The following is a 14451-nucleotide window of genomic DNA, read 5'->3' as shown; positions in this document are numbered from 1 at the left end:
GTTAATAAAGAGGATAATGGATGAGGGGGATGAAGGTGAGGGCTGATGGCGTGAGGGCATGAGGTAGGTGAGGGGTAAGGGTGATGGGGAGAAGAGTGAGGGAGGGGATGGGGGTAAGGTGAGGTAGGGGATTAGAGGGCAAGGTGAGGGGTGAGGAGGGCAGATTAAATTGGTCAGAAGGTTCAACTTTATATAGATGACCTGCTGATTGCCTTGGAAGCATCTGACCCATGGGTCGTTTTGGCAACGCAGGTGGGCCTTTTAACCTGCCCATGCTGCACTCTGCCCGCCTGCAATCTCACAGACCTGTCTCCAGGCTACCAACGGTCTGGAACCCTGGAAAAACCCACCTTCCGGCAGTCTGAGCCGGAGGCAGGATAGCGACGCTGTGATTTTTCCTTCTCCCAAATCCCACCCCAGCTATGAAAACGCAACCCCTTTTATTTGGGAAGTTCATTGAGGAAGATGGATCAAAAATGGGTAAACAGAGTCCAGATACAGAGCAGTAAATCAAGCTACGTGGACGGAAGGCTCCCTTGTTTTCATTTTTCAATCTTTACATTTCAATTCAAATAAATTAAGATCAAGCTAGAGGATAAATTAATGGAAACATTATTTGCTCTGTGGGATGGGTTGGAACATTGAACTATTTATACAGTTTGCTTCCGTGCCGCAAAACTGTCAACAAAAACAGCACAAAAATGTTTTCTTCAAGTCATATCAGAATTTAGCAGGATAGCATCAAGTGACTTGGGGTAATACTTAACTTGATGGTTCATAAAGGTATAGCATGGTTGCTCTAAAGTTTGAGATTGCCGTTAACATCTACCTTAAAAGAGCTTACCTTCTGGAACTGGTCATTTTCCAGTCAAGCAAAGTGTCTGATACTTTTATTCAACATGTGAAAAATTAATGATCGATTAAAGAAATAAAATATCAAGGTATCATTTACAAGCAATTAATTGTGTCTTATTTTGCAAATTGTTACAGTGAGTAAAGTCCAACCTTCAAATAAAAATGAACCGTGGAACAGCAGTTGGGAAGGGACGCTCGAACAGGGTAAAGGAGCTGTTACTTTGGAGACATACCATTTGAGTATATGATTCTGCAGAACATTTCACAGCTGCCCTAGGATCTGATAGCATGATGGTGAAAATGACTCACATTTTGAGTTTTCAATTAATTTTTCAGAAAGATTTCAATTTATATCAGAGGTTATCCATTTAATTGTGTTAGCAATAGACTTTGCATTAAAGTACAATTGTCAGTTTCACATCTATCAAGCACAAAAACATCAGAGGTTACGCACTGATAGGATTATTATTCTCTTGTAGCAATTAATACCTTGGCAGTGGAATGGGGAGAGGCGCCTTTCTCCAGCAACAGCAGCGCCACCTTCTGGTTGTCATAGTGAGCAGCAACATGGAGTGGGGTTAGGCCGTTCTGTAAGAATTTGTCTTTGTTAATAAGTGCTAGTGCTGTTCTTAAATAAAGGTAAGTTAGTAAACCACAAATACAGAAAATAGCTGCTGCAAACAGTTCTTATCCGTACAGAAACATCAAAAATAGAGAGGTGAGTGTCAAAGGAAGGAGCTAAAGCAGATCCTGCAGCATCGTGATCACCAGCTCATGTCTGATGGCTTCTATATGACACACTGCTGAACATACACTCTATTCCAATAGTCAGGAACCTTTCACAATTTGAATGATGATTGAATAAAATTGTAAAGATAGTCTTTGAAATTGGAATAAAGCAAAACCAAAATTTAGATCTTGCATAACTTAATGTGAACCCAGATTCTGCGATTGATGTAGAAACAATAATCAAGGATATCTCACTCGGTGTTAAACCAAGACCCCCAGCTGAATACTTTTGAGGTGCTAATACTTAGGTACATTAGAATTAATATATATGGCACCAAGAACCCACTTCTTCGGCAAGAAATAAAGAGACTTCCGATAAGGCTTTGCTGCTGTACAAATCCATCCTTCCTCTCCTCCTGTCGAGTCAAGGTCAGCCAGCATTTGTCTTTTAAATAAAATTCTTGTCTCTCACACACACTTTGAAGTAGTCAAGTGTGGATATCTCACAATGTAACAAATGAGAGGGTGTTGCTGGGGGGGGGGGGGGGGGGGGGGGGAGTTGTTGCCTTGCACATACTGAGTGGAAATAGTAATTAAATTAAATGCAACGTGTTTATAATTTGCCTTCAAGTATTCAATTTCTAGGTATTGTCCATTCTGTTTGTTGGATGATAAATCTTCAGACAGAAGTTCGCCATTGTTCCTTCTGTTTTTAACAGAATAAAGGAGAAAACAGAAGACTATATTTTCACCTTGGAACAATAAAGTAAATTTAATTTGCCTCCTGCCCATAAGTGCAAACAGAATATAAGTCAACAATTGTGAAGCAGCTGAGGTATTATCTCCTTTGTCTCTCTGAAAACAGGAAGTTAGCGTTTCAGGAATGCAGAGATCAGGATGGCAAGCAGCAGCACTGCCAGATGCTTTATTCCTACCATGCACCAATCCAGCTCCCAATGGTAGGAATAATACCCCCATTGCATCACGGTAACACCAGAAGGTTTTTTGTGATGTAAAGACCTTCTGTGAAACTGCTCCTAGGAATTGAGGTGAGGCTTGTGGGAGGGGGGGGGGGGGGGGGGGGGTTATGTTTGGCATGTAGAATGGACAGATGCAGGCAGAATACGAGGAGCACATTACCGAGAAAGAAACATGAATCAGACCTCATCTCTAGTGATTCATGCAGAAATCCAGGAAGGTGCTGTGAGGACAGAAGGGCTTTGGAAAGGAGCATCCTAATTGTGAGCGCAGGGATGAGGAAAAGGACTCTGCAGGTAGTACAGTGACATGCAAAAAGACAGTTAGGTCAAGCTACTGGGAAACTCAGTTCAATTGCAATGACATTCAATATTTTTCATTGAGAATCAAATTTTTCTTCAGTGGCCTAGGAGACCACAATTTTTTTTATAAAATTTGGAATCCACGTGTAATGTTTTATGCATAAACTAATGCACTCATGAATCTTCTAATTAGAAACCGCAAATTGCTTTTAGTTGTCCAAAATTTTAGATGGCCTGAATTGTGTTAGTTTTATCTTCTCATGATAGACAAAACTAATATCATCTATTCAGACTGATCTTTTAAATGTTCATTAGTAACTTGCCTTGCCAGCAGAATCTGAAGAAGCAGAGCGTTGCAGAAGAAGTTTTGCCACATCTAGGCTCCCGTACTTAGCTGCGACATGTAGTGGGGTAAATCCCTTCTGCGATAGGACACAGAGGAAACACAACTGCCACTTAGTTAACAAGCATGCATAGAACACGGTATAAATAAGGATCAGGGATACAAAACCACTCGTGTAACACCAGTGAAAAATATAGGCAGGTATAGACAATGGTAAAATACTTGTAGTTTTACCACACATGATGATTTTTCTCAGTGTAATTTTGGGACAGCATGTCTTGGGAAATCTTAGAATATGGAGTATAATTCTTTGATTGAGGATAGCTTGGTAATTTAACTAACTGGAACAGAGATGGTCGTCTTCTACAAAAGTGCAAGGTATTTTCCCCTTTGTTCACACAGGCTGCCTTGAAAACATATGTATTCATTTTAACTTAGCATATTTTATATATGTGGCAGAAATGGAAAATGTCACAAGCAGCACCAAGACATGACAAATATTACTGCTCAAGGTGCTGGCCCCCATTCATGATGTTATCCCTTATGCATTGGCTGGTTAGTGTCAGTTCTGGAAAGATTTATCACATCGTAGCATTTCTCTATCAGATAAACTATACCACTAAAATTAATGTATAAAAAGTCTGTTAGTAGGAGATGGACAAATAATGAATGTTGTAATATCTTTCCATCAATTCACAATTGCGCATGTGAGAAGGATAGCTAGCCTTTGTGTGCCTGAGTTTCAATGTTACATGTCTATGAAGGATATTTGCATTGAACTGGACTGAAACATGTTATTCTGAAGTACATAGTGGGAAATGTATGGATTCACGTTGAAACAAGTTAATTTTCAAAAAGTCTAGGACCTTTGAGGACGCGAGTTAAAGAAGAGGTGAGTTAACTGAAAGAGACTACGAATGTAAATGGCTTAATAATGTCTATTTGGACAAATGATCAGTGACCTGTTTGGAATATAAAGCTATCAATACTGTGCTCATGAAATATTCAGTATATATAAATCTGTAATGAATGCACCTGCGTTTTCTTCTAGCTGTTTCTTTCATTTTCCTTTCTGATCTTTCATCCCTTTCTGTTTCTTTGGGAATGACTTTATGAAGCTCTGCTCCTGGCATTTAGCCTTGATGGGTGAGAATGCTGTTTAGGGATTAGTTAGAGATGATTTTGAAACTTGTATGCCTGTCTAGTGGCACTCAACACTATACCTTTTGAAATCAACCATACTGCATGTGTGTGTATGCACGCGTCCACCACATTTTTATAGCTTGGTTAAAAAAAAATTCACAGATTAATTTGCTACTTCATAATTATCACATATGAATAGAAAGTTCTTACATCCTTGTTCCGTATACTTTATTTCCTTGCTTGACTCGGGACGGTTCCAGCATTTATGTATAATTTGTAAACATTTGAGAAAATCAGGGGACTGGCCAGAAAATGTACAACTCTGGAGTTCAGTACAGGGGCAGCATGGTGGAAAGCACTGCTGCCTCACAGCTCCAGGGTCCCGGATTCAATTCTGGCCTCGGGTGACTGTGGAGTTTGCATTTTCTCCCTGTGTCTGCGTGTGTTTCCTCCGGGTGCTCTGGTTTCCTCTCATAGTCCAAGGATGTGTAGGTTAGGTGGACTGGCCATGCTGAAATTGTCCCTTAATGAACAAAAGGTTGGGTGGGGTTACTGGGTTGCAGGGATAGGCTGGAGACGTGGGCTTAAGTAGGGTTACCTTTCCAAGGGCCGGTGCGGACCCGATGGGCTGAATGGCCTTCTTCTGCACTGTAAATTCTATGATTCTATCCTCTCTTAGTACAGAACATTATGTACTAAAATACAGAGCCATAATTTGTTGCCAAAATAACAGCAAGTTCACTGTTATTTATGGGTAGCTGGCCCAGCAACTTCAGGCAAGAAGGAAATGTACAGTTAAATCTGAAAATCTAAATGATGTTGGCCAAGTTGTACCATTCTGCTGTTAGCTTTGTGAAAATGTATCTCATATGAGTCTGTTTTTTTTAGGAACTTGCTATATTTTCCCATTAAACATACCATAGAAAGTTAACTCTTTACAAGTGAAAGTACCCTTTTAACAATAAGTATGAATTACTGCTAATCAAGCTTTCTGGGACCAAAAATGAACTCCTAAATTGTGGAATCTCATTTCTTCAAATTTTGATAGCTTCAAGAAAATTTTAAAATGACCAAATTTTAAATTCAACATTATTGTTCTTACTTTTTCTGTCTTTTTTTTCTCCCTCTTGTCGTTTATTTATCTTTGTGTACCCGATTTGACGTTAAATTTAGCCCCTTTAATTAATCCTCCTCACCCACTCATCCCCGTGTTTATTTCCCAGTGGGTAAATCTGATTGATTGATGGAGATATCCTGCTAGTTGCAGTGTTCACACAGCTCCCAGATGGCCTGTTTCTTTGTTGCATTGTTATCAGCCCACATTTTCAGCAACGACATGTCACCAATATTGTGGAGAAAAACTTAAACTGAGCCGAGAAGCGGAGGGACACATCTAATAGAAAGCCACCAGATGCCCTGCTATATCAAATTCTGGCCAATTATGTTGCTTTCTAATTAGAAACATAGCAAAAATAGGTGCAGGAGGTGGCCATTCAGCCCTTCAAGCCTGCTCTGCCATTCATTATGATCATGGCTGATTATCCAACTGAACATAATTAATATATATTTTACAGTATTTCTCTGGGAATCCAATATAGGTTCATATTCGAGGGCTGATCAGTTTGGAGAAGCAAACATCGACGACAAATAATTAGAGGAATGGAAGAACCATTTTTTCCTTTCTCTATGTTGTAATATATTGGTATCCGTTTTACATCCATCTCCCAAAACCAAGAATCAAGCACATGAAATGGATAAATTTAGTTGTTTCAAATTTTGATGCAACCCACCTCATTGTAAAATTGCCCTTATGTTGTGGGATAATTTCCCCTTTTTTTTGTCTGGCCAGCCAAAGGTTATGTATTTTTGCTATCTTCTACCTCTGGGAATTGAGTATCGATTAAACCAGGCAGAGTGACGAATTGTCAAACCGTTCCCATATGCTGAAAACTTGTACACAGAATGCTTTTGGCACTCGCAGTACAAATGGAAACCGGCCAGCTGCAAACAACTACCTTGAAATTTGCAATTGTAGCAGATACTCGGCATGGAGGAAGGAAAATCACACTGTGTTGCAGGTGTTCTATTGAAACTGGGGAAAGTGTTGGACTTTTTTCCAATCACTTAAATTAACTTTTAAGTTACCATTACCAGTTCCCCAAGTTTAAACTAAAAGACACCTGTCCTGTAATGAAATGAATTAGAAACAATATTGGTTTGAAAGTGGGAACAAAATGGCAAAGATCACAGAGGGTTGATAGGAGCAATAAATTGGTCAAAGAAACAGTTGAGAATCGCAGAGGTAAACAGACTATTGTGTGTTTATTTGCTTTACAGCAAGTAACTGGCTAACCAGTAAGGAGAATTTTCCAATATTACTGTGAAAGAAACTTGTAAGATTGGAAGGGGACAGAGAGAGAGAGGTGACTACACGTAAAGCGGAACAATGTTTAATTTCTCAGCAGTATCACACACAATTATGCTATCTGGATAATGTGTAACAAATGTCTCAATCTGCCAAACCAGGACAATCATTCAATAAAGAAAATTAAAGCTGGAACTAGGGCTTAACATGTAGAAGTTTGAACATGTCACTGGAGAGCTATGAAAACAATGATTTACCTTTGTGTTAAATAATTGCTTGTTCTTAAGGTGTCACAATTCAGCATTAGTCCAATATTTCTCCATCTCCATCAAACAAATAACCTCTTACCTTAGTGGCTAATGAATGTGAAGCACCTGCCTCAAGCAAAATGGAAGCAACATCTTCCTGCCCCTCCCTGGCAGAGATATGTAGTGGGGTGTAGCCATTAGTGGTGCAGGCATCGGGAAAGGCCATATGCTGTAGCAGCAGCTGCACAATCTCAGTTTTACCCAACCTTGAGGCAATGTGTAAAGGTGTTTGATCCTCCTGGGGGAATAAAATGGAACAAGCACAAAATATTTCTCATCCATTGCAGTTCTGTCTACAGCATTCTAAGCAGGGCCACACCATTTTCAGATTTCTGCCTTAAGCAAATCTGGAAACTAATTTATACAAAAAAATAATTTTGGTGATAATCCAATAGAAATGGTATTCAAAAAAGGCTGGAGTTATTTTCAAATAGATATGTTCAAAAACCTGACTATATGTGTTCCATATGGACAGCAGTTTTGAATGAACTCCATCTGCAGTCTGACAAACCTGTGTTTGCAACAAACGCTGTATATAAAAGGATATAATGCTTAATAGCAACTTTTGATCAATCTACAGAGATGTAAATTATCAATAACAGTCAGGTTCCAATGCTGTCTTTTGGAGCCCAATTTGCATATTAAAGAAGAAGCCCATCAAGCAGCTCAAAATATTGCTCACTAGGGCAGCACGGTGACACAGTGGTTAGCATTGCTGCCTCACGGCGGCGAGGTCCCAGGTTCGATCCCGGCTCTGGGTCACTGCCCGTGTGGAGTTTGCACATTCTCCCCGTGTTTGCGTGGGTTTCGCCACCATAACGCAAAGTAGGGAGGTGGATTGTCCATGCTAAATTGTCCCTTAATTGGAAAAAATGAGTTGGGTACTCTAAATTTATTTTTAAAAATAAAAAAAATATTGCTCACTGTTCAAAGCGGGAAAACCATATGTCTGATTTTAACTGCCCCCCCGTCTGACTTTTGTCAGGTGCACAAGGTTAAAATCTGACTTTCGGTCTTCACTACTCTGCCAGAACTTGGCCTCATTCTTGATAGCGAATTGTATGGGAATAATTTCCTGCTCCCTTATCCATTCCTAGAAGCTATCTTTTATTGAATCAGTATTGGTCAATGGTGGCTATATATTCACAGTCAACACTCTGCAAAGGGCGAAGAGTAAACCAGGGCAAAGTGAAGAAAGTCAATAATGGAAATTTTATTGGGAGAAATACAGGTTTCAGGAGATTGTTCAATTTGACATCAATGCTTCTCCTTTGTAAGACAACTTAAAATTCATTCACAAAATAACATAATTTGGAGATGAATGTGGCTAATTACCCTCATTTTCAAATATTGTCAGATACCACTGAGTCTGCCTTTTGTTCAAAAGATGCAATCTCCATGTTATCCATTATTTCAGCCATAGTGTGCCTCTTTGGTGCCTATTTCATATTGAGCCGTGTGTTGAAATTGCACATTGTTTGAATTGGTTACTTTAGCCTTAATGTCCATTCAACAATCTTTAACTGCTATTTAGCAGTATATTCATCAGCAACTAAATTAGTGTACAAGACTGAACGCATGAATGCAATTCATGGAAATTATGAATAACAGACATACAACAGTTTAAGGCATTTTGTTTCTCCTTCACCTAAGCTCTCCAATTGGGTTGTGAAATCTGGCACAAAGGCTTATTCCAGCAACCTCACTTTTTATAATGCTCCTTTACCTTTTTAATGAATAAAAACTGCACAAAATGTGTGCCACATGAATCGTAACTTTTCTTGCAATATCCAAGTAGTATCAAAAACATGGTTGAAAGAAGATTCCAATTTTGCTGCTTCCAGCAACTTTATTTCAATCTTTAGTTCCTGCTGTTCATAAGCCAAGATTTGGTCACACTGGATCAATGCTACTCTTAGGGAAAAGAAGAAATGGAAGGAATAGCGGTTTTTATGGTTCAACATCTTCCCCACCCCACTGTTATGTCAGGCTCCAGCCTTTTCAATGAAAACTGGCAGGACTGAGCACCTGTGATTCCTGCAACATGAACATGGAGATATTTGAGCTGAGAGTAAATCATTTTGATGTGAAAGTCACAAATGCCAGCCAGCCTACCTGATATTGTAGCTCGAACATATAAAATATGAGTTATTAAACATTAGCTGGAAATTTTTGCACTAAATTTTCAACATCATTGGTCAGTATCAACATCTGTTCTGACAATATCAATAAACATAATCATGCACTGTTCTTTTACAACACCTACCCTAGCTTTAGCGTCCACGAGGGCCCCATTGCGTAGCAGGCAGCGCACAACTTCCACCTGACCAGCTCGTGCAGCCATGTGCAATGCAGTTTCCCCACGCTGAGGAAAGAAAAATAGTTAATTAACTGGCCAGATGTAAACGTCGCCATTGTAGATATGACAGAGAACTCCATTTAGAACATAGAACAGTACAGCACAGAACAGGCCCTTCGGCCCTCGATGTTGTGCCGAACAATGATCACCCTACTTAAACCCATGTAACCCGTATCCCAACAACCCCCCCCTAACCTTACTTTTTAGGACACTATGGGCAATTTAGCATGGCCAATCCACCTAACCCGCACATCTTTGGACTGTGGGAGGAAACCGGAGCACCCGGAGGAAACCCACGCACACACGGGGAGGACGTGCAGACTCCACACAGACAGTGACCCAGCCGGGAATCGAACCTGGGACCCTGGAGCTGTGAAGCATTGATGCTAACCACCATGCTACCGTGAGGCCCCCAAATAACCTTTATTGTCACAAGTAGGCTTACATTAACACTGCAATGAAGTTACTGTGAAAAGCCCCTAGTCACCACATTCCTGCGCCTGTTCGGGTACACAGAGGGAAAATTCAGAATTCTCAGCTGGTACGGGAATTGAACCCACGCTACTGTGCTTTTTCTGCATCCCAAACCAGCTGTCTAGCCCACTGAGCTAAACCCAGCCCTGTTAGGAAGAGGTAGGGTGGGAAACACTCACGAAGTGTTTCGGGTTTAACTGTCAGTTGCCAACAGCCCCTCCACAAACCACCATCAACTTAGGCTGACCGCACTGCACGTATGCATTTTCTATTGTGACGTCGGACAAACCATCACCGACAGAAAAATATAGCAGTCGATTTGTTTGTAAAATCACTTCAAATAATGTGATATTCACTTTCCATTTCACTTTACAAATAATAGGGTTGAGAACAACATTTTTAGTTGAATCCACCTGAACAAACAGAATGTCCCTGAAATCTAGGAAATCTCAATTCAAATGATCTGTCTCTTTAGCTTTATGAGCACAGATTAAGGAGACTAAATTGGATAGCAATGCAGGATTAACCCATACTCTTTGGCAGCAAACAGGAGGCAGCACAATAACTTTGTGCTGCCCGCTCATTTGAATAACCTGTGTCCAATCAGTGCTCACCGTACTGTTCATTGGTTGGTACAACAGGAGAGGAATGATATCATGAGTGGGTGCCACACACTTAACGTCAGTCTGCAATGCTTAAGGATGACCTGCATCTCAGAAAGGAAAACTACATTTTCTTTAGAGCAAGTGCTGGCAGTCGTGGTTGAATAAAATTGCTCTCACACTTGCAGATCCAAGCTCAGATAATGACACTGCACATATGTATGAAAGTAGATTAGAGGTAGGATTTCCACCCTTTGAAACAATGGGCACAAGTGAGCTGCAGCTTGGGCAGCAGGCAGGAACAAGGATAGCATAGGAGTCAAGTCACTGAAGATGATGTTGCACACAAGGGGCGGGATTCTCCCATAACCGGCGTGAACCACTCCGGCATCGGGCCACCCCAAAGGTGCAGAATCCTCCGCACCTTCAGGGGCTAGGCCGGCGCCAGAGTGGTTTACGCCCCGCTGGCCGGCGTGGAAGGCCTTTGGCACCACCCCAGCTGGGGCCGAAGGGATTCCGCCGGCCGGCGCGGGTTCGCGCATGCACCGGAGCATCAGCGGCTGCTGACATCAACCCTGCGCATGCGCGGTGTTTCACATTCGCGCCGGCCACCGCGGAGGCCTACACGGCCAGCGCGTAGGAACAGAGTGCCCCCATGGCACAGGCCCGCCCACGGATCGGTGGGCCCCGTTCGTGGGCCAAGCCACTGTGGGGGCACCCCCCGGGACCAGACCGCCCCGCGCCCCCAGGTCCCGCCGGCGGGACCTGCATAGAACAAGCGGGACTTCGGCACATCGCGTGCCGGAGAATCACCGGGGGGGGGGGGGGGGGGGGGGGGGGGGCGCTGCGAGCGGCCGCCAACGTGATTCCCGCCCCCACCAAATCTCCGGCGCCAGAGAATTCAGCAGCCGGCGGGGGCAGGGGGTCGGAGAATCCTGCCCCAGGACTCAGATGCAAACTTTGACGGGGTAGCCACCGAACGTATGCTGGCACAATTGCTTCACAGCTCCAGGATCCTAGGTTCGATTCCCGGTCACTGTCTGTGCGGAGTCTGCACATTCTCCCTGTGTCTGCGTGGGTTTCCTCCGGATGCTCCGGTTTTCTCCCACAGTCCAAAGATGTGCAGGTTAGGTGGATTGGCCATGCTAAATTGCCCTTCGTGTCCAAAAAGATTAGATGGGGTTACTGGGTTGCGGTGATAGGGTGGAGGTGTGGCCGATCTTTCCATGGGCCTGTGCAGACTCGATGGGCCGAATGGCCTCCTTCTGCACTGTAAATTCTGTGATCTGTAATTCTATGAAATCGACTGCATGAGTTTCACAATAAGGTCATCAGCATGTTGTCACTACTGTCCTTTTGAACACCAATAGCCACCCTTTTCTTTGCCAGGGTAAATGCAGCTGGTGCGGTGGACTACCACATCATGATTGCTGGCGGAATATCAATCATTGACTTGCATGATTCTCTGTTTATGGTCACGCGCACACCAACTGGAGTTTCAAAGATTTAAGTCCCTTTCAGTTCCGGGATGGAAGGGCTGACAGGCAAAGTGATGTGCATCCAGTCAATGGCACCTGGAGACCTGGGAAAAGCCTGCAATCCTAGTGAAGCTGCGCATTTACTCTGCTGCTTCTCTCTGGCAAGAGCACATAAAACATTTGAACATATAAATTAAGAGGAGTAGGCCATTCAGTCCTTCAAGTCTGTTCTGCCATTCAATAAGATCATGACCTCAATGCCACTCTTCTGCCTATCCCTTATATCCTTTGACTCCCTTGTTAGTTGTGAATCCATTTACCCCTGCCTTAAAGATATTCAATGACCATTCCTCTACTATTGTCTGGGGAAGAGAGTTCTACAGACTCACGACTCTGACAGAAAGAATTCTTCTTACCTGTCTTAAACTGTGTCCCCGATTCTAATTTCTTCCACAAGAGAGAAACATCCTTTCATAGTCACTATGTCAAATTTACTCAGAATCATATGTTTCAGTAAGATTACCTCTCACTATTCTAAACTCTAATGGACATAGTTTCAACCTATCCAAAATTGCCACCCCCTCATCGCAGTCAGCAGTTGAGTAAACCTTCTCTGATCTGTTACTGATGCAGTATTATGTTCTTTCGTAAAGGAGACCAAAATTGTACATCATATTCTCTATGTGATCTCACTAATGCCCTGTACAACAGTAGCAAAACAGCTCTACTTTTCAATTCTATTCCCCTTGCAATAACTGAGAAATGTATATGCAGTTAGTGCTGATTGACTGTGAACCTCAGTGACCTCCCTTAGACACCAGTGCCTGGAAAACTGCAGGTTGCAAATATTTCCACTGCCAGTCTGGAAGGAGCCAGGTGCATAAACATTAACTGCCATGGTCACCTTCATTGTCACTGGCAATATTGTTCTTGCTCTGCTTTAAAATGGCAGTGACATCTTTATTCATGTGCAAACAATTCACATATTGTTTAGGTGGGATATTTGCTCCCTGGAAACCCTGGGTGGATATTGTCCCTCATCAAGAGTTCTTCTCTTTCAACCAGCTTTTTAGTGTGGATCCAAGTCATGAGGAATACCTGCTTATGCACCCATGTCTCCATTGTGAAGAAGCTTTGAAGTCAGCAAAAAGTCCTTCACCACTTAAAACAACTATTAAAAACGGCAAATAGTTGGAAGTCATAGCAGCAGCCAGTAGAAATTAATCATCAAGTAACCTATAAGTCGTTCATGATCCCCCTCAGTGGTTGACGGTTCTCCTTGCTACTGAATGAATGTTCAACTGTGTAAGGTTAAGTGTGTGTATTTTCTGGAGCACTGAGCTCCAAAATGATCCCGTTGTCATAAAATCAGCATCAGTATCGCACACTGATTGATTGATATCAGGAGCTATTACCTCTGCATATTTCTGGCAGACATTCAGTAACTGCGACCCATGCATTATTATGGTGATTTTTCCCACAAGCATGCACACATATTACTGACACCATTTTAGAGTTCTAAGGATACTTGTAGTTCCTAAACATTGGTTGGATTGAGCCCCATTTCTCACCAAAATTCTCTGCACTGTAGAGTGAGGAACAGGGTAAAGGGCTTCAAGAGTTGGACTCTGAACAGCACAGCCAGAGTCTCCAAATGAGCTCCAGCTGGGGTCTTTAAATTCACTTAATCCTTTTATATAATCTTTGCTTAGCTTTACTTAGCATAATTAAAACAAAAAAAACTGCTTTGGTCCTAATTACAATTGCGATAGAAACTAATAGGCCTGGAATTTCCTCAGAGCAGCTCCCATCCACTGACGTAACCTGAAGCGTGAAGGAATGTCCATTAACACCGTTGAACAGGAATTCTGCCACACGTCCAGTGAAGATACGCGATGGAGTAGGAACAACTCTGGTTACATTTTTGGCTGTAGCTTCACAGTGCTAAAAGTCATCTTTTTCACCATGTACATGGACTTTCAGAGGAATATTGAAATTTTATCTGAAAATACTTCCAACATATCTTAACATCATACTTATTCATTAAGGTTAGCACAAGTGATTTAATGTAGTATAGCACCTTGATTTTCTATACATAATAAATTTAGTTGGATGTTTTTAACAGAGTGCTGATTTTATAAAAAAATTCCCCAGAGGCAATGAAATTACCATGTTCCGTGGGACTGAACACCATAATGAGAATAGAGCCCTGTATGTCAGCATTGCACTCTACTCACCAAATTCACTCAAATGCTCAGCTCTTCTGTGGCAAACAAGCTATCTACATCTCAGGGAGGCTCCATTCATTTAGTGGGAGTTTCAAAGGTGTGCCTACACTTCTCCTATAAACACCTTTTCTTCCTGTGTTCATTTTGCTTTTTTATTAATATATATATGCAATATATGTTCAATACCAACAAAGCAATAAACACCAGTATGGAAACAAGTAAACTGTATCCATTCTTTTCCAAGTGTTATTTTCCTCATATCTGACTTTTCCCCTTTGTAGTAATCC

At 41.9% G+C, this 14451-nt stretch overlaps 1 protein-coding gene across 28 annotated transcripts in view; it reads right to left on the bottom strand.

Moving 5' to 3' along the window:
- The window catches only part of ank2b (ankyrin 2b, neuronal), a 1110754-nt gene that overhangs the window by 217404 nt on the left and 878899 nt on the right, over positions 1–14451 (bottom strand). For 27 of the 28 annotated variants that reach the window (XM_038792202.1, XM_038792212.1, XM_038792216.1 and 24 more), the window contains 4 exons: positions 9290–9388; positions 7064–7261; positions 3188–3286; positions 1345–1443 (listed from right to left, as the gene is read on the bottom strand). In XM_038792202.1, coding sequence (XP_038648130.1) covers positions 1345–1443; positions 3188–3286; positions 7064–7261; positions 9290–9388 — 495 coding nt within the window. The remainder of the gene's footprint in view (positions 1–1344; positions 1444–3187; positions 3287–7063; positions 7262–9289; positions 9389–14451) is intronic. The other variant, XM_038792213.1, reaches the window with a different exon arrangement.

The sequence above is a fragment of the Scyliorhinus canicula genome, chromosome 3, assembly GCF_902713615.1.
Source record: "Scyliorhinus canicula chromosome 3, sScyCan1.1, whole genome shotgun sequence".
Taxonomy (NCBI): domain Eukaryota; kingdom Metazoa; phylum Chordata; class Chondrichthyes; order Carcharhiniformes; family Scyliorhinidae; genus Scyliorhinus; species Scyliorhinus canicula.
This window is presented reverse-complemented; position numbering and strand designations above follow the sequence as displayed.